The 20197-nt window shown below is 56.6% G+C and overlaps 1 protein-coding gene across 3 annotated transcripts in view; it reads left to right on the top strand.

The window, feature by feature from the left end:
* The window catches only part of MROH1 (maestro heat like repeat family member 1), a 59468-nt gene that overhangs the window by 15350 nt on the left and 23921 nt on the right, over positions 1-20197 (top strand). For 2 of the 3 annotated variants that reach the window (XM_065729132.1, XM_065729134.1), the window contains exons 13-29: positions 862-969; positions 2212-2356; positions 2440-2480; positions 3364-3505; positions 3607-3659; positions 4751-4858; positions 5190-5309; positions 6746-6868; positions 7466-7612; positions 7748-7774; positions 11991-12113; positions 12230-12309; positions 13968-14103; positions 14670-14765; positions 14864-14968; positions 16846-16981; positions 19070-19182. In XM_065729132.1, the coding sequence (XP_065585204.1) occupies positions 862-969; positions 2212-2356; positions 2440-2480; positions 3364-3505; positions 3607-3659; positions 4751-4858; positions 5190-5309; positions 6746-6868; positions 7466-7612; positions 7748-7774; positions 11991-12113; positions 12230-12309; positions 13968-14103; positions 14670-14765; positions 14864-14968; positions 16846-16981; positions 19070-19182 (1803 nt within the window). The remainder of the gene's footprint in view (positions 1-861; positions 970-2211; positions 2357-2439; positions 2481-3363; positions 3506-3606; positions 3660-4750; positions 4859-5189; positions 5310-6745; positions 6869-7465; positions 7613-7747; positions 7775-11990; positions 12114-12229; positions 12310-13967; positions 14104-14669; positions 14766-14863; positions 14969-16845; positions 16982-19069; positions 19183-20197) is intronic. The other variant, XM_065729133.1, reaches the window with a different exon arrangement.

Below are 20197 nucleotides of genomic sequence, written 5' to 3' on the forward strand. Positions count from 1 at the left end.
ACCCAATCCATCCTATAGTTCTTGGATCTTTCAGGACCCTTCCAATTCAACTCAACCCATGCTATAGTTGTGGGATCTTTCAGAACCTTTCAGACCCAACCCAATCCATCCTGTAGTTCTTGGATCTTTCAGGACCCTTCCAACCCAACCCAACTCATCCTATACTTCTGGGATCTTTCAGGACCCTTCCAACCCAACCCAGCCCAACCCAGCCCATGCTATAGTTGTGGGATCTTTCAGAACCTTTCAGACCCAACCCAACCCATCCTGTAGTTCTTGGATCTTTCAGGACCCTTCCAACCCAACCCAACTCATCCTACACTTCTGGGATCTTTCAGGACCCTTCCAACCCAACCCAACTCATCCTATACTTCTGGGATCTTTCAGGACCCTTCCAATTCAACCCAACCCATGCTATAGTTGTGGGATCTTTCAGAACCTTTCAGGCCCAACCCAACCCATCCTGTAGTTCTTGGATCTTTCAGGACCCTTCCAACCCAACCCAACCCATCCTATACTTCTTGGATCTTTCAGTGCCCTTCCAACCCAACTGTTTTATGATTCCATCATTCCCTGATCATTCAGGACCCTTCCAACCCAGCTCATCCAATGTCTCTGTGATCTTTCAGGACCCTTCCAATTCATCTCTTCTGACATTCTATGACTCTCATCATTCAGGACCTGTCCAACCCAATTGTTCTGTGGTTCTAATATTCTCTGACCTTTCAGGACCCTTCCATTACTACCGTTCTGCGGTTCTAATATTCTCTGACCTTTCAGGACCCTCCCAACCCAATCCTTAAGTACTTTTATGATTCTCTGATCCATAAATCAGAGTTTTGATGCCTTTCCTCCCCACAGCCCCAGAAGCCGCTGCCGGATGTGGACGACCCCACGAGCGACAGTGTTCGGAGCATCAGCGTCAGCACACTCCTCCTCCTCAGCACCACCGTTGATCGGATGAACAACGTGAGTGTGCACCGGCGTCCCATCCCCCGGTGCTCCGTGGGGACGTCCCCTCCTCCACCACCTGTTGTCACCATCCTGTCCCTGTGTTCGGGGGGGGGCTCAAAGTTGTGGAGTCGCAGAATCACTGAGGTTGGAGTAGATCTCCACTGTCAGCTGTCCACCTACCACCACCATTTCCCCTCTGAACCGGTAAACCCAACTAAATGCTCCGCTGGGAGCTGGAGCAGGGAAGTGGTGATGAGGTTACCGTCCCTGGGTTGATCAAACCAGGGAGATGTGGCACTTGGGGACGTGTGTGGTGGGATGTGTTGGAGTGGGGCTGGGGATCTTGAAAGTCTTTTCCAACCGTGATGATTTATGGTTCTAATTAGGGTCCTGATGGGAATGGATTGGGGTTGGACCGAATGACCTTGGAGGTCTCTTCTAACCTTAATGACCCTATGATTCTAATTAGGGTCACAGTGGTAATGGGTTGGGGATCTTAGAGGTCTTTTCCAACCTTGGTGATTTATGGGTCTTTTTAGGGTGAAGGTGGGGTGTGTGGGGGTTGGACTGGGGGATCTTGGAGTTGTCTTCTGACCTTTGTGATATTATGGTTTTACTTAGGGTCATGGTGGAGTGGGTGTGGGTTGGGCTGGATGATCCTGAAGGCCTCTTCCAACCTTGATGACTCTGTGGGTCTATTTAGGGTTGTGGTGGAGTGGGTGTGGGTTGGACTGGATGATCTCAGTGATCTTCTCTGACCTCAGTGACTCTGGTTCTGTTTAGGGTCACGGTGGATTGGGGTTGGACTGGATGATCCTGAAGGTCTCTTCCAACCTTAATGACTCTGTGGGTCTATTTAGGGTCATGGTGGAGTGGGTTTGGGTTGGACTGGATGATCCTGAAGGCCTCTTCCAACCTTAATGACTCTGGGTCTATTTAGGGTCATGGTGGAGTGGGTTTGGGTTGGACTGGATGATCCTGAAGGTCTCTTCCAACCTTAATGACTCTGTGGGTCTATTTAGGGTCATGGTGGAGTGGGTTTGGGTTGGACTGGATGATCCTGAAGGTCTCTTCCAACCTTAATGACTCTGTGTGTCTATTTAGGGCCGTGGTGGGGTGGGTTGGGGTTGTGTTGGGGAATTTTGAGGTCTCATCCAGCCGTGACAATGGCACGGTGCTCTGAAATCCCCCGGGAGGCAGCGTCTCCCCGCTCCGGTCCCGCTGCGTTGGGGCTCTTCATCCCGCGTTCCCCTGCAGGTGCTGTGGCCGTTCCTCCTGGAGTTCATCACCCCCGTGCAGTTCACCAACGCGCTGACTCCCATCTGCAGGAGCCTCATGCATCTGTCCGTGAAGAAGCAAGAGGAGGGAGGGAGCGCGTCCCTGATCCCTTACGACCTCAACGGTCGGTACGGGTGTGCGGGAAAGGTCCATCTGCTCAGGGTCGGAGGGAGATGCTGTCTTACGCCGTTTTCCTTCTCTTTGTAGGGAATCTTCCTTCTCCCCACGCCCTAACGACGCGGCTGCTGGTACGTGGTGCGGGGATGGAGCGCTGCCCCTCGTTGGGTGATCGCCTGAGAGCGATGGGAGAAGGGGGAATGGTTGTAACCCCCCAAAAAGTGGAGATTGGGGTCAGATATTGGGGGGGAATCCGTCACCCAGAGGCGGTGCGGCCCCGGCACTGCTGCCCGGAGCTGTGGGTGCCCCATCCCTGGAGGTGCCTGAGGTGTGGATGGGGCCCTGGGCAGCCTGAGCTGGGGGGCAGCCAGCACACGGCGGGGTTGGGGCTGGGGGGGGTCCCTTCCAACTCAACCTAACGCATCCTGTGGTTCTTAGATCTTTAAGGACCTTTTCAACCTAAATGATGCTGTCATTCCATGCTTTTTTGATCTTTAAGGACCCTTCCAACCCAACCATTCCATGATACTATGACCTTTAAAGACTCTGCCAACCAAACCCGTTCTGTGACTGTAATCTTTAAGGACCCTTCCAACCCAAGTCATGCTGCGATTCCATGGTTCTGTTATCTTTAAGGACCTTACCAACCCAACCCCTTCTATGACTCTGTGATCTTTAAGGACCCTTCCAACCCAATCATCCCACGGCTCTATGACCTTTAAGGACTCCGCCAACCCAACCCATTCTATGACTTTGTGATCTTCAAGGACCTTTCCAACCCAACCACTCAGTGTCTTTATTATCTTTAAGGATCCTTCCAACCATCCCATGGCTGTGTGATCTTTTAAGGACCCTTTCAACCCAACCATTCCATTGCTCTATGACCTTCAAGGTCTCTCCCAACTCAACCCTTCCGCATTTTTGTGTCCTTCAAGGACCCTCCCAACCCCTTCAATGGCTCTGTGGCCTTTCAGGACCCTTCCATCCCATTCCATCTCATCGCTCCCTTTCCAGGTGGTGTCCTCCCGGCCATACACCGGGGACAGTCGGGGCACGGCGGCCCTGCGGCTCCTGCACGCGTTGCGCTGCAGCGTCCACCCCGCGCTCGAGCAGCTCTGGAGCAAGAGGGTTCCTCTGCTGGTGGAGCACATCGAGGGTAGGAGGGGCTTTCCCTGGGGGGGTAGGGGCTGCCCAGCACTCCTGGAAACATCACTCCCCGTTTTGGGGCTCAAAAAGCACAAAAGAGTTTTCTCCTAGAGAATACCGAGAAGTCGCTGCGCCCGGAGGAGTGGGAAGATGAGCTGCTGCTGGTGGGTGCTTGTGTGCTGCCAGAGGTGGGAGGGAGAAGTGGGGGCGGCTCTGGCACTCAGGATCCAAGATCTGGGCCGGGGCTGGACCGGTCCCGTGGGTGTCTGCTGCTTAATTGGAGAGACTTAAAATAGGGCACGGAGAGGAAGTTAACCCCGAGTAAAGCTCTTGCTGCTCTGTTTTGGTACCGGGTTGACCTGGGGCAGTTTCTTATTGCGGAGGGAGAAGAGAGCGCGTTTCTGGGCTGGGAGCTGAGGGCATGCAGCAGGAGATGGGTGGAGAGGAACGTTGTGAAGTGCAACGTGGGGAGGGTGGAGAGTCCTGCGTCTGAGGGGGAGTGACGGCAGGACCCGTGCGGGTTGGGCTGAGCTGCTGGAACGGAGCTCTGCGCAGAAGGACCTCTGAGTCCTGATGGGCAGCGGTTGGGTCATGGTTGACCAGTGGTTGACTAATGGTTCATCCAGTGGTTGATCAGTGGTTGACTAATGGTTCATCCAGTGGTTGACTAATGGTTGACCCAGTGGTTGACCAATGGTTGAGTAATGGCTTACCCAGTGGTTGACCAGTGGTTGACTAATGGTTTACCTAGTGGTTGACCTATGGTTGACCCAGTGGTTGATCAGTGATTGAGCAACGGTTGGCCAAAAGTTGATAATGGTTGACCAGCAATTCACCAGCAATTGACCTGCAGTTGACCACGAGGCAGCAGTGAGCCCTGGTGGCCAGGAGGGCCAACGGGACCCTGGGGTGCGTTGCCCAGAGCACGGCCAGCGGGGCAGAGAGGTACTCCTCCCCTCTGCTCTGCCCTGGGGGGGCACTGCTGGAGCACTGCGCCCGCTGCTGGGCTCCCAGTTCTGGTTCAGGTGGAGGGAGCCCAGAGGAAGGCTGTGGGGATGGTGGGGGTCTGGAGCCCCTCCTGGTGGGGGGCAGGCTGATAGCCCCAGGACTGTGCATCTGGAGGAGAGAAGGCTGAGAGGGGTCTGAGCGGCGCCGACCCATACCTGGAGGACTGGGATGGGAGGAGGGGGCCAGGTGGGACTGGGGGAGCCCTAGACCTTTCCAGCCTTGACCATTCTGTGCTCCTGTGGCTCAGCTCCTCCGCGAGACTCTGGCAGCCGTTTCAGACAACGCTTGGATCTGCCACTTCGTGATGGAGATGTGTCAACAGCTGAACGGATACAACGGATTCCCCACCGAGAAGGTGATGGATGCGGGACCAGCACCGGGACCGCCCTCACCGGGACCAGTCCGGCTCACGGTGCTCCCCGGAGCATCGTCCTTCCTGCTGCACCTCCGTGCTGGGAGAGGGGTGTTGGGAAGGAATTAAAATAGCAGGGGGTTCATTGGGGTGGGGTGGCAGATTTGAAAAGGGAATTTTTCCCATTTCCAGTTCCACCCCACGGTCATGGGCTTGTCCAGGGGCAGTCAGGCAGTCCTGATGTCTGTCCTGCTATCCTCTGCTGTCCCTTTGTCCCAGCTCCTCGTGGCCGTGCTGGAGGCTCTGGTCCCCAACTCTCCTTATTTCCTTCCAGAACTTTCTGTACAAGTGCATCGGGACGACGCTCGGGGCGTGTGTGAACAAAGAGCTGGTCCAGAAACAGCTGCAGGAGCTGCTGGAAACGGCCCGGTACAATGAGGAGGCGGAGTGGGAGGTGAGAGGAGCTGGGGGATTCTGCCCACACCTGCTGCCTGAAGGGGATTTGGGGTCCTGCTGTGTCCTCAGGCTGGGGCTGACGTGGCCCCATGGGGTGGGGGGGCTTCCCCCTGACTGTCCCGGTAGGCTCGGCACTGTGCTCTGAGCATGGCTGTGTCACCAAAGGTTCCCTGATGCCTCTCAGGGCGTGCAAGCACAGCAGACCCTCCTCAGGTGGAGCTCTCTCTCCTTACTGCTTGAGCGTAGCCCCCAGAGAACTGGCTTTATTGGGGGATCTCCAGAATTTCCTTCCATCCCCTCTGGTTCTGAGACCCTATAGGAGGGTCTCCCCCTACTCCCTGGAGCTTCTGCCTGGGGGTGAGGAGTCTCCCCGGGCTCCAGCAGCTGTTGGCTGCACTATGTCCATCCTCCCTCCGTGCTGTGCTCTGTGGAACTGCACACTCACGCTCCTCACAGATGCAGTGGGGTGTGTGGCAAAACACTTGGCCAAGAAGGACCTGCAGGTCCTGGTAGGCCAATGGTTGACCAACAGGTGGCCAATGGCTGACCTAACAGTGGACCAATGATCAACCAACAGTTAACCAGTGGTTGACGAGTAGTTGACCAACAGTTGGCCAGTGTTTTAGCAGTGGTTGACCAATGTTTGATCAGTGTTTCACCAACAGTTGACCCAATGGTTGACAAACATTTGTCCAATTTTTGACCAGTGTGTGACCAACGGTCGACCAATGGTTGATCGGTAGTTGACCCAATGGTTGACCAACAGTTGTACAATAGTTGACCAATCACTGACCAGTGTTGGACCAACAGTTGGCCAGTGGTTGACCAGCAGTTGATCTAATGGTTGACCCAGAGTTTGACCAACAGTTGACCAACCATTGGCCAATGGTTGACTCAACAATCGGCAATTCCTCAACAGTTGACCAATGGTTGTCCACGAGGCAGCAGTGAGCCCTGGTGGCCAGGAGGGCCAACGGGACCCTGGGGTGCGTTGCCCAGAGTGTGGCCAGCAGGGCAGGGAGGTGCTCCTCCCCTCTGCTCTGCCCTGGGGGGGCACTGCTGGAGCACTGGGATTTGGGATGCTGTGCTCCAGCTTTGCACAGTCCCAATCCTGGTCCCGTGCTCGACCAGGAGCACTGCACCACACCGGAACTGCCGCTCTGTGTGGTGCAAACACCATCTCGTGCTGCTCCAGTTAGCACAGCTCTGCTGAGGGCTGAATGAACTGTTGATGGCGTTGCAGGCTGACCTCCTGCGCTGGCACCGTGTCACCGCACCTCGTGTTCCTGAAGGAGGTGGTGGCTGCCAGCGCTGCGCTCAGCTGGGGCACGGCTCAGCTGCTGGGAATTAAACCAATCAAGGGGCTCTATTCAAGTGTCACCAGGGTTGGGAATTAATTGCTTTCTGCTAATGTGTTTTCTCCGCTCCCTCCAGGGACTCGCTTCCTGCTTCGGGATATGTGCAATAAATCACCTACAGGAAACGCTGGCCAAGCTGGAGGATTTCGTGCGGTCCGATGTCTTCAAGAAATCTGTGGGGCTGTTCAGTATTTTCAAGGTACGGGGCCCCAGTGCCCCCTAAGGGCCGTGGGGAGCAGCTCCGGCTGTGCTGCATTTGGTGTGGGGCTGGAGGACCCCAGACCTCAGAGAGGGGGATTGGCAGTGCCTGTCTGAGGCCCTCGACAGAGAGATGTGGAGCTGTGGGAGCGAGGGGGGGAAGGAGAGGGCACAGGGATGCTCAGGGGGTGGAGCAGCCCTTAAGGACAAAGGGGAGAGGTGAGAGGTGCCCGAGGCCGTGCATGGGGCCCTGGGCAGCTGGAGCTGCTGGGGACAGCCAGCCCGTGGCAGCAGTGGGGCTTTGGGGGCCTTGCCAACCCAACCATGCTGTGGTTCTATGATCTATAAGGACTCTTCCAACCCAGCTATGCTGTGGTTCTGTGATCTGTAAGGACCCTTCCAACCCAACCATCCTATGCCAGAGCCGCAGTGACAGTTGTGGGTGGTATATGGGAACCCGTGTCTCAGGCGAGGACAGTGCCACGTGTGTTCCTACGGGGCTCTGGGAACCACTGCTGTTCACTGAATGGGGCATGAAGACCTCAAACCATAAAGGGGGGGGGGGATGGGCACTGAACCATCCCTCCCACCCCACCAGGACCGCAGTGACCACGAAGTGGAGAAGATCAAGAGCGCCCTGATCCTGTGCTATGGGTTCGTGGCCGCGCGCGCTCCCAGGGAGCTGCTGCTGCCCCGCGTCGAGGCCGACATCCTGAGGAACATCTCCCAGTACTTCAGCACCAAGGTGGGCATCGGGGTCTGGGGCACTGAGCTGAGGGGGGCTGAGGGTGCAGCCTCCGGGTGTGGGGTGGGGGGCTGTGCAGGGACCGCCGGTCCTACGGACGGCACCGCCGCTCAACGCCCGTGTCTTGTTTTGCAGGTTCTGGGGATAAAGGTAGAGACCAAGGTACAGTGTGGGGCGCTCAGTCTGCTCTGCTCTCTGCTCTGTCCTGCTCTCTCTACCTCTGGGCTTGGGGCCGGGAGTTGGGAATTGTCCTGATCCTAACCCGCGTCAGCAGGCAGAATTCACTCCGAGGAATTCTTTCCTGTTGGCTTTCTGCTTTTGGTCTAAATTTTGGGCGGTGCTGCACAAAGCTGGGAGTTGGACTCGGAGATCCTTCGGGGTCCTTTCTGTCTTGGGGTGGTCTGTGGTTCTGTTAGACCAGAACATGGAAATCTGACCCCCCTACGTGGTAGGAGGTGACTGCGCAGTGTCAATGAGTTGTTGCTGTAGGGACTGTTGTGTCGCTGTATGAAAGCACTGAATCTCCTCCTGAACAACAGAAGTGTAGACAGAAGGCAGTGGTGAGTGCTGCTCGCGCCATCTCGGCCCCTCAGCGTGTAGAACCAGAGGAAATAGTGTGTAAAAAAAGAGGGGTGAAGGTGATTGCTGGGAAGAAAACAGCTTTCCAGAGCTAGCAGGATTTGTGTTAAAGTAGTGCCTGCACACGTCTGAATCAGTCCTTCCCAAAATAATGGCACAGTACAGCACAGTGCAATACGGTCCAAGGTCCCTGCTGTCCCAATTCAACCCAGCATAACCCGACCCAACCGTTCCATGGCTCTGTGGTCTGTAAGGACCCTTCCACCCCGACCCAACCGCTCCACGGCTCTGTGGTCTGTAAGGACCCTTCCAACTCAACCCAACATAACCCGACCCAACTGTTCCATGGCTCTGTGGTCTGTAAGGACCCTTCCAACTCAACCCAACATAACCCAACCATTACATGGCTCTGTGGTCTGTAAGGACCCTTCCAACTCAACCCAGCATAACCCAACCCAACCATTACATGGCTCTGTGGTCTGTAAGGACCCTTCCAACTCAACCCAACATAACCCGACCCAACCGTTCCATGGCTCTGTGGTCTGTAAGGTCCAACACAACCAAACTCAACCCAGCATAACACAACCCAACCATTTCATGGCTCTGTGATCTCTAAGGTCCCTTCCACCCCAACCCAACCGTTCCATGGCTCTGTGGTCTGTAAGGACCCTTCCACCCAACTCAACCCAGCATAACACAACCCAACCATTTCATGGCTCTGTGATCTCTAAGGTTCCTTCCACCCCAACCCAACCATTCCATGGTTCTGTGGTCTGTAAGGACCCTTCCAACTCAACCCAACATAACCTGACCCAACCGTTCCATGGCTCTGTGGTCTGTGAGGTCCAACACAACCCAATCCAACACAGCACAAAGCGTTCCATGTCTCTAGTCTATGAGGCAGATGGATGTAAGTTTTAAGGTCCCTTCCAACACAACCCAACACAACCATTCCATGGCTCTGTGGTCTATAAGGACCCTTCCATCCCAGCAGAGCACAGTACGACCCATTCCAACCTAACATGACCCAGCACAGCCATTCCATGGCTCTGTAGTCTATAAGGTCCTTTCCAACCCAGCATAACCCAGCACGACCCATTCCGTGTCCCTTAATCTATAAGATCCCTTCCAACCCAATACAGTCCATGCTATGTGTATAATGTATAAGGTAGGTAGATGTGATCTGTATGATCCAACACAACACAACCCAGCACAATCATTCCATGACTGTGGTTTATAAGGACCCTCCCAACCCAACGCAGCTCATTCGTGTCTCTGTAATCCATAATGTCAATAGATATAATCTGTAAGGACCCTTCCAACTCAACGGAGCACAACCATTCCGTGGTTCTGTGGTCTATAATGTCCCTTTCCAACCCAACAAAACCCATTCCACGTCTCTGTAATCTGTAAGGTTCCTTCCAACCCAGAACAACCCAACCCAACTCAAAACGTTCCTTGTCTCTGCAGTGTGTAAGGCAGGTAGGTGTAATCTGTAAGGTCCCTTCCAAACCAACCCAACCCGTTCCTGTCTCTATATCTATATGGTAGACAGATGTAATCTATAAAGTCCCTTCCAACCCAGCACAACAGCTGAACACAACCCTACACAACCATTCCATGGCTTTGTGGTCTGTAAGGACCCTTCCAAACCAACCCAACCCAACAACCAGACGCAGACCAACACAACCATTCCATGGCTCTGTGGTCTGTAAGGACCCTTCCAACCCAACCCAACAACCACACACAGCCCAACACAACTATTCTGTGGCTCTGTGGTCTGTAAGGACCCTTCCAACCCAACCCAACAACCACACACAGCCCAACACAACTATTCTGTGGCTCTGTGGTCTGTAAGGACCCTTCCAACCCAACCCAACAACCACACACAGCCCAACACAACTATTCTGTGGCTCTGTGGTCTGTAAGGACCCTTCCAAACCAACCCAACAACCACACACAACCCAGCACAACCATTCCGTGACTCTGTGGTCTGTAAGGACCCTTCCAACCCAACCCAAAAACCACACACAGCCCAACGCAACTATTCTGTGGCTCTGCGGTCTGTAAGGACCCTTCCAACCCAACCCAACAACCACACACAGCCCAACACAACTATTCTGTGGCTCTGTGGTCTGTAAGGACCCTTCCACCCCACAGTGCTGCTTCTGACCTCTCACTTCTCAATGTAATGCCCGCATCCAGCCCCCCCCCCCTGTTCCCCTCTGCTCCCCCCATGGCACAGGGGACTGCAGAGCCCCAGCTGCAAAAATTCATGGAGCTCATTTCCCCACTTCTCCCCCGGGAGCCATCACTCAGTGACCAGATAGCAAAACGCAGATTGCCGTCCTGGGGGGGGCCGCCGGGGGCTGCATCTCTGTATTTCTTTTATTTTCAAGGCTGACCGATGACAAATGGCATTTGTCACGTTGAGGAGAAAGCTGTCAGGGTCCCCGTCCCCCAGCTGCGCTAACGTGTTTTCCTTTGGGCTCGTCTGGCACTAACAGCTCCACCGCCGGGCTCAGCTGGGATGAGGGAGCACCGCTAATTGGGGTGGGGGGCACCCCCCCGGTGCCCATTGTTCCCGTTCTCTGGGTCTGCCATCGCCAGTCCCTGTGGGGATGGTGGTGTGATAGGATGGTGGCCGTCCCTGACCAAGGGGGACACAGCCCCTTGTACGTGGGGTGTCGCTTTTTAGAGATGTGGGGTGGTTTGGAGGCTCCTGGTACTGAATTAATGGAAGCTGAGACCCCAAACCACTGTCCCCCACCACAGGATGTGGGCAGGGGGTCTCAGTGCCCCATTGGGAATGAGGGCCCCAATGCCCCATGGCTGTGAGGTTCGAATATAAGGGCCCTCGTGCCCCGTGGCTATGGGGTTCCCAGTGCCCCATGGTTGTATGGGGTTCGTAGTGCCCCATGGCTATGGATTCTCTGTGGCTGTGGTGATCCCAGTGCCCCATGGTTAAGGAGATCCTGGTGCCCCATGGATATAAGGATCCTGGTGCCTTGTGTCTGTGGAGATTGCAGTGTCTCATGGCTAAAGAGGTCCTGGTGCCCCATGGCCATATGGAGAGCCCAGTGCCCCATAGCTATGGGGTTCCTGATCCCCTATGGTGATGGGGTTCCTGATTCTCTGTGGCTGTAGGATGCTGATTCTAATGGCCATGGGGGTCCTGGTGCCCCATGGCTATGGGATTCCCATTCTTTGTGGCTATATGGGGCCCAATGCCCTATTACCATGGGGTTCTGATTCTTTGTGGCTGTGGGGGTCCTGGTGCCCCACAGCTGTGGGGTTCTGATTCTGATAGCTATGGGAGTCCCAGTGCCCCATGGCTATGGGGTTCCCCATTCTTTTTGGCTATAGGGCTCCCAATGCCCCATTACCACGGGGTTCTGATTCTCTGGCTATGGGGGTCCTGGTGCCCCATGGCTGTGGGGCTCCCAATTCTTAGTGGCTGTGGGGCTCCCGGTGCCCCATGGTTGTGGAGCTCCCAATTCTTAGTGGCTGTGGGGCTCCCGGTGCCCCATGGTTGTGGAGCTCCCAATTCTTAGTGGCTGTGGGGCTCCCAATTCTTCATGGTTGTGGGGCTCCCGGTGCCCCAAGGCTGTGGGGCTTCCAATTCTTTGTGGCTGTGGGGCTCCCGGTGCCCCACGGCTATGGGGTGTCTGTTAGGATGGAGTCACAGCTGCTCCCTTTGGCACCACAGAGCCCGGTGCAGAGAGGGACAATGGGGCAGAGTGTCCCCAGCGCCGGGAGGTGACGATCTGTGGTGGTCTCACCGTGGTTCTGTGCTCAGGACCTGACCCTGAAGCTGTGCCTCATCCGGAGCATCGCCATGATCAGCCGGGCCGTCCGCGGCGGCACCAAATGCAGTGACTTCGTTTTGGGCCGCAAAGCCGAACTCGTGGCACAGATGGTGGTGAGAACGGGCACTGGGTTGGACGGTTGGGTTGGGGGGTGGTGAGAAAGCGGGGTGGGAATGGGTGGATGTGGACATCCCAGTCCCTGTCCCCATCTCCTCGGTCTGTGTTCCAGGAGTTCATCAAAGCAGAACCGCTGGACTCGATGCGGACACCGGTGCGGCAATGGGCGATGGTCACCTGCACCCACCTGGTGTATCCTTCTTGCTCATAGAGACATGGGATGGTTGGGTAGGGAGAGTCCTGAAAGGTTGTTATGGAATGGTTGGATTGGGAGAGTCCTGGAAGATCATAGAGCCATGGGATGTTTGGGTTGGATTGGGTTGAAAAGGTCCTTAAAGATCACAGACGCCTGCAATGGTTGGGTAGGATTGGGTTTGATTAGAAGGGTCCTCAAGGATCAAAGAGGCATGAGGTAGTTGGGTTGGGTTGGAAGGGTCTTTAAAGATCATAGAAACACGAAGTGGTGGGGTTGGAAAGGTCCTTTAAGCTCATACAGCAGTAGGAAGAGTCCTGAAAGGTGATCATGAATGGTTAGCTTGGGAGAGTCCTGAAAAATGATGGGCCAAGGAATTGTTGGGTTGGAAGGGTCCTTAAATACCATAGACACCTGGCATGGTTAGGTAGAGTTAGATTGGAAGGGTCCTGAAAGATCATAGTGACATGGGATGGTTGGGTTGCATTGGGTTGGAAGTGTCGTTAAAGGTCCTTGAGCTATGGGATGATTGTGTTAGAAGTGTCCTTAAAGACCATGGAGACGTGGGATGTTGGGTTGGGACAGTCTTTAAAGGTCATCTTAGAAGGGGTTGGTTTGGAAGGGTCCTGAAAGATCATAGAACCATGACCTGGTTGGATTGGAAGGGTTCTGAAAGGTCATCTTATAAGAGGTTGGGTTGGAAGGGTCCTTGAAGGTCATAGAACCATAGAGTGGTTGAATTGGAAGGGGTCTGAAAGGTCATCATAGAAGAGGTTGGGTTGGAAGGGTCCTGAAAAATCATAGAGCCTTGGGATGGTTGGGTTTGGGTTGGGAAGGTCCTAAAAGATCATAGAACCATGACCTGGTTGGATTGGAAGGGTTCTGAAAGGTCATCTAAGAAGAGGTTGGGTTGGAAGGGTCCTTGAAGGTCATAGAACCATAGAGTGGTTGAATTGGAAGGGGTCTGAAAGGTCATCATAGAAGAGGTTGGGTTGGAAGGGTCCTGAAAGATCATAGAGCCTTGGATGGTTGGGTTTGGGTTGGAAGGGTCCTTGAAGGTCATAGAACCATAGAGTGGTTGAATTGGAAGGGGTCTGAAAGGTCATCATAGAAGAGGTTGGGTTGGAAGGGTCCTGAAAGATCATAGAGCCTTGGGATGGTTGGGTTTGGGTTGGGAAGGTCCTAAAAGATCATAGAACCATGACCTGGTTGGATTGGAAGGGTTCTAAAAGGTCATCTAAGAAGAGGTTGGGTTGGAAGGGTCCTGAAAGATCATAGAGCCTTGGGATGGTTGGGTTTGGGTTGGGAAGGTCCTAAAAGATCATAGAACCATGACCTGGTTGGATTGGAAGGGTTCTGAAAGGTCATCTAAGAAGAAGTTGGGTTGGAAGGGTCCTGAAAGATCATAGAGCCTTGGGATGGTTGGGTTTGGGTTGGGAAGGTCCTAAAAGGTCATAGAACCATGACCTGGTTGGATTGGAAGGGTTCTGAAAGGTCGTCTTAGAAGAGGTTGGGTTGGAAGGGTCCTGAAAGATCCCTTAAAAGTGGTCATGGTGGGGTTGGACTGGGGGGGTCCTGGAGATCTCTTCTAACCCCAATGACTCCATGAGTGAGAGTTCATTTCCCCTTCGTACCGTGCTCCTGAACCCCACCTCAGCGTCCTGGAGCCCCAGCTCAGCGACCCCGACCGCACGGAGCTGATAGATGCGTGCCTGGCCGGCGTCCTGGCGCTGCCCCCCTTGGACCCACTGCAGGACTGCGACGGGGACGGCGGCGATGCGCCCTACACTGAGGTGGGGGGGCTCTCCGTCCCCTAATTTTGGGGGTACCCTTTCCGTCTCCCAGTCCTGGGGGGAGTTTCCCCCTCTATCGCTCACTCCAGGGAGTGTCCCCTCTATCCCTCACTCTTAGGTGTCCCAGCTCCACCTCCGGCTCCTGGGGGTCCCCTGTCCATCTCCCACTCTTGGGGGTGACCCCTTCATCCCTGCTCCTGGGGGTCCCCTGTCCACCTCCCACTCTTGGGGGTGACCCCTTCATCCCTGCTCCTGGGGGTCCCCCGTCCATCTCCCACTCTTGGGGGTGACCCCTTCATCCCTGCTCCTGGGGGTCCCCCGTCCATCTCCCACTCTTGGGGGTACCCCCTCCATCCCCCACTCCTGGGGGTCCCCCGTCCATCTCCCACTCTTGGGGGTACCCCCTCCATCCCCCACTCCTGGGGGTCACTCCTCCATCCCCCACTCCTGGAGGTGCCCCCTCCATCCCCTTCTCCTGGGGGTCCTCCCTCCGTCTCCCACTCCTGGTGGCCCCCCCCTGCCCCCCATTTCTGGGGTGCGTCTCCCACCCCATACCCGCCCCACAGGAGCTGTTTGCGGACACCCTGGGTGCCCTCCAGGAGCTGCTGAAGACGCTCCTGCAGCGCAACCTGACCCCGCACGGCCTGCAGGACGTGTTCGCGGTGCGTACCGGCCCCGTGTCACCCACCACCCCCTTCCTGTGTCACCCGAGGACCCCGCCACCCTCTGATCACGTGATCCCCCCCCCCTCCCATCGCAGCACTTGGGCCCGTGGATCAAGTCCAGCAGGGAACAGGAGCGGCAGCGTGCCCTGGAGCTCAGCGCCGCGCTGCTGCGCTTCTACCTGGGCAGCCTCAACGTCAGCGTAAGTGCGCGCCCGTGGGACCGCCTGTGTGTCCCAGTGCCGTCCCAGTACTGGCCCAGTGCCGTCCCAGTTCTGTCCCAGTGCCGTCCCAGTACTGGCCCAGTGCCATCCCAATGCCATACTGGTTCCGTCCCAGTGCCACCCTGGTGCCACCCTGGTGCCATCCCAGTGCCATCCCAATGCCATACTGGTTCCGTCCTAGTGCCACCCCAGTGCCATACTGGTGCCATCCCAGTGCCATCCCAATGCCATACTGGTTCCATCCCAGTGCCATCCCAGTGCCATCCCAATGCCATACTGGTTCCATCCCAGTGCCACCCTGGTGCCATCCCAGTGCTCTCCTGGTGCCACCCTGGTGCCACCCCAGTGCCACCCCAGTGCCATCCCAATGCCATACTGGTTCCATCCCAGTGCCACCCTGGTGCCACCCCAGTGCCACCCCGGTGCTGTCCCAGTGCCATCCTGGTTCCATCCCAGTGCCACCCTGGTGCCATCCCAGTGCCATCCCAGTGCCATACCGGTGCCGTCCCAGTGCCATACTGGTGCCATCCCAGTGCCATCCCAATGCCATCGTGGTTCCGTCCCAATGCCATACTGTTTCCATCCCAGTGCCATACTGGTGCCATCCCAGTGCCATCCCAATGCCATACTGGTTCCATCCCAGTGCCATACTGGTGCCATCCCAGTGCCATCCCAATTCCATACTGGTTCCATCCCAGTGCCACCCTGGTGCCATCCCAGTGCCATACTGATGCCATCCCAGTGCCATCCCAATGCCATACTGTTTCCATCCCAGTGCCTTACTGATGCCACCCCGGTGCCATCCCAATGCCATACTGGTTCCATCCCAGTGCCATCCCGGTGCCACTCCAGTGCCACCCCGGTGCCATCCCAGTGCCATCCCAGTGCCACCCTGGTGCCATCCCAGTGCTCTCCTGGTGCCACCCTGGTGCCACCCCGATGCCACCCTGGTGCCATCCCAATGCCATACTGGTTCCGTCCCAGTGCCACCCTGGTGCCACCCCAGTGCCACCCCGGTGCTGTCCCAGTGCCATACTGGTTCCATCCCAGTGCCACCCTGGTGCCATCCCAGTGCCATCCCAGTGCCATACCGGTGCCGTCCCAGTGCCATACTGGTGCCATCCCAGTGCCATCCCAATGCCATCGTGGTTCCGTCCCAATGCCATACTGTTTCCATCCCAGTGCCATACTGGTGCCATCCCAGTGCCATCCCAATGCCATACTGGTTCCATCCCAGTGCCATACTGGTGCCATCCCAGTGCCATCCCAATTCCATACTGGTTCCGTCCCAATGCCATACTGTTTCCATCCCAGTGCCATACTGGTGCCATCCCAGTGCCATCCCAATGCCATACTGGTTCCATCCCAGTGCCATACTGGTGCCATCCCAGTGCCATCCCAATTCCATACTGGTTCCATCCCAGTGCCACCCTGGTGCCACCCCGGTGCCATCCCAATTCCATACTGGTTCCATCCCAGTGCCACCCTGGTGCCATCCCAGTGCCATACTGATGCCATCCCAGTGCCATCCCAATGCCATACTGATGCCACCCCGGTGCCATCCCAATGCCATACTGGTTCCATCCCAGTGCCATCCCGGTGCCACTCCAGTGCCACCCCGGTGCCATCCCAGTGCCATCCTGGTTCCATCCCAGTGCCACCCTGGTGCCATCCCAGTGCCATCCCAGTGCTCTCCTGGTGCCACCCTGGTGCCACCCCGATGCCACCCTGGTGCCATCCCAATGCCATACTGGTTCCGTCCCAGTGCCACCCTGGTGCCATCCCAGTGCCACCCCGGTGCCATCCCGCTCCGGGGTCGCCTTCGGTCGCACCGACGCGGCCGTGCTGTCCCGCAGACCATCGTCCCGTTCCACAACCTGGGAGTGCTGATCGCGCTCTTCTCCCCGCGCTGCTCCGATGCGGTGGGCGCCGTCCGGCAGCGCGCCATCGACTGCGTCTACTGCCTGCTCTACATCCAGCTGTGCTACGAAGGTGGGCGCTGGGGGGCGGGATGTGGGCTCGCAGCGTTCGGGCTCGGGGGGTGGGGGCCGGACCCCTTCCTCCGGTTATGGGGCTGCAGAGGAGGAACCCACGGATGGTTTCGTCTCGGGATCGTTTGGCTTGGAGGAGGCCGAGGTTCCGCAGTCCAACCCCAACGCATCTAGCGTGACCCTAATTAGGACTGTGGAGTTATTAACTCCAGCAACTCCAAGGTCCCCCCGGCCTGACCCCAGTCCACACCCCCACCCCCCGTGACCCTAAAGAGACCCATAGGGTCATTAAGTTTATAGGTTCGTTCGGTTGGATAGGACCTACAAGATCATCCGGTCCAACCATCCTCCTACCACCATCCCTACCCAACTACTCAATCCAGTCCCTTAGGTTGGAAGGGAACTCCAAGGTCCCCAGCTCCAACCCGTCCCATCCCCGCCGTGACCCTAAAGAGACCCACAGAGTCATGAAGGTTAGAGAAGACCTCCCAGGTCATCCACTCCAACCTTGACCTACTCCAGCCACGATCCTAAATAAACCCGTTGGATCATTAGGGTCAGAAGATACCTCCAAAATCCTCCAGGCCGTCCCCAACCCATCCTCACCGTCACCCTATTTCGACCCACTGACTCGTCCCGTTTGGAAGAGCCTTCCAAGGTCGTCCAGTCCAACCCCGCTCTATCCCCATCACGACCCTAATTAGACCCCATCACGACCTTGATTAGACCCCCCCATCACGACCCTAATTAGACCCCCCCATCAGGACCCTAATTAGACCCCCCCATCACGACCCTAATTAGACCCCCCGTCCCGGGGTTGGGGTGCCGAGGAGCAGAGTGTGGGGCGGCTTCAGGGCTCCCTCAGCCGGAGCTTCCCCGCGTCACCAGGAGAGGTCGGGCCAGCACTTGGGATGAGCGATCGGAGCACGGGAGCAGCACTGCAGGTCTGACCCACATCGCTGCGGTGCTCAGCCCCACATCGCTGCGGGGTTGTGGTCCTTTGGGGCAGCCCCAATCTGACCCACATCACTGTGGGGTTGTGGTCCTTTGGGGCAGCCCCATTCTGACCCACATCGCTGCGGTGCTCAGCCCCACATCGCTGCGGGGTTGTGGTCCTTTGGGGCAGCCCCATTCTGACCCACATCTCTGCAGTGCTCAGCCCCACATCGCTGCGGGGTTGTGGTCCTTTGGGGCAGCCCCATTCTGACCCACATCACTGCGGTGCTCAGCCCCACATCGCTGCGGGGTTGTGGTCCTTTGGGGCAGCCCCATTCTGACCCACATCGCTGCGGGGTTGTGGTCCTTTGGGGCAGCCCCAATCTGACCCACATCGCTGCGGGGTTGTGGTCCTTTGGGGCAGCCCCATTCTGACCCACATCTCTGCGGTGCTCAGCCCCACATCGCTGCGGGGTTATGGTCCTTTGGGGCAGCCCCAATCTGACCCACATCGCTGCGGGGTTGTGGTCCTTTGGGGCAGCCCCATTCTGACCCACATCTCTGCGGTGCTCAGCCCCACATCGCTGCGGGGTTGTGGTCCTTTGGGGCATCCCCAATCTGACCCACATCGCTGCGGGGTTGTGGTCCTTTGGGGCAGCCCCATTCTGACCCACATCGCTGTGGTCCTCAGCCCCACATTGCTGCGGGGTTGTGGTCCTTTGGGGCAGCCCCATTCTGACCCACATCACTGTGTTGTGGTCCTTTGGGGCAGCCCCATTCTGACCCACATCGCTGCATTGTTCAGCCCCACATCACTATGTTGTCCTTTGGGGCAGCCCCAATCTGACCCACATCGCTGCGGTGCTCAGCCCCACATCGCTGTGTTGTGGTCCTTTGGGGCAGCCCCATTCTGACCCACATCGCTGCGGTGCTCAGCCCCACATCGCTACGGGGTTGTGGTCCTTTGGGGCAGCCCCATTCTGACCCACATCACTGTGGTGTGATCTTTTGGGGCAGCCCCATTCTGACCCACATCACTGTGGTGTGGTCCTTTGGGGCAGCCCCATTCTGACCCACATCGCTGCGTGGTTTGGACCCACATCGCTGCGGTGTTTTGGTGTTGGATTTGAACCGAGCGCTGCTGTGCCCGCAGGGTTCGCTCCGGACCACCGGGATGAGATGGTGGAGGGACTGAAGGCGCTGAAGAGGGGTCTGGAGGAGCCCGACTTCACCGTCCTCTTCCTCACCTGCACCAACATCGCCATGGTACGGTGGGCAGAGCGGGGCTGCTCCGGGCATCCCGCCCCATAGCGGTGCTGCTCCTCCCCGTACAGAGAAGGTCGTAGAGCCGTGGGATGGTTGGGTTGTGCTGGAAGGGTCCTTAAAGGTCACAGGAGCCTAGAATGGGTTGGAAGGGTCCTGAAAGATCACAGAGCCATGGGATGGTTGGGTTGTGCTGAAAGGGTCCTTAAAGGTCACAGGAGCCTAGAATGGGTTGGAAGGGTCCTGAAAGATCACAGAGCCGTGGGATGGTTGGATTGCGTTGGAAGGGTCCTTAAAGGTCATAGGAGCCTAGAATGGGTTGGAAGGGTCTTGAAAGATCACAGAGCCATGGGATGGTTGGGTTGTGCTGGAAGGGTCCTTAAAGGTCATAGGAGCCTAGAATGGGTTGGAAGGGTCTTGAAAGATCACAGAGCCATGGGACGGTTGGGTTGTGCTGGAAGGGTCCTTCAAGGTCACAGGAGCCTAGAATGGGTTGGAAGGGTCCTGAAAGATCACAGAGCCATGGGATGGTTGGATTGCGTTGGAAGGGTCCTTAAAGGTCATAGGAGCCTAGAATGGGTTGGAAGGGTCTTGAAAGATCACAGAGCCATGGGATGGTTGGGTTGTGCTGGAAGGGTCCTTAAAGGTCATAGGAGCCTAGAATGGGTTGGAAGGGTCTTGAAAGATCACAGAGCCATGGGATGGTTGGGTTGTGCTGGAAGGGTCCTTAAAGGTCACAGGAGCCTAGAATGGGTTGGAAGGGTCCTGAAAGATCACAGAGCCATGGGACGGTTGGGTTGTGCTGGAAGGGTCCTTCAAGGTCATGGAGCCATAGGATGGTGGGGTTGAGCTGGAAGGGTCCTTAAAGGTCATACAAATACAGAATAGACTTGGTTGGAATGGTCTTTGAAGGTCATAAAAACATAGAATGTATTGGGAGAGTTCTTTAAGGTCACAGAGCCATTAAGTGGTAGAATGTGTGGGTGGGAAGGGTCCTTAAAAGTCATAGAGCCGTGGA

This window comes from Cyrtonyx montezumae, unplaced genomic scaffold (assembly GCF_038088225.1).
Source record: "Cyrtonyx montezumae isolate F1298 unplaced genomic scaffold, pur_monq_1.0 scaffold_102, whole genome shotgun sequence".
Taxonomy (NCBI): domain Eukaryota; kingdom Metazoa; phylum Chordata; class Aves; order Galliformes; family Odontophoridae; genus Cyrtonyx; species Cyrtonyx montezumae.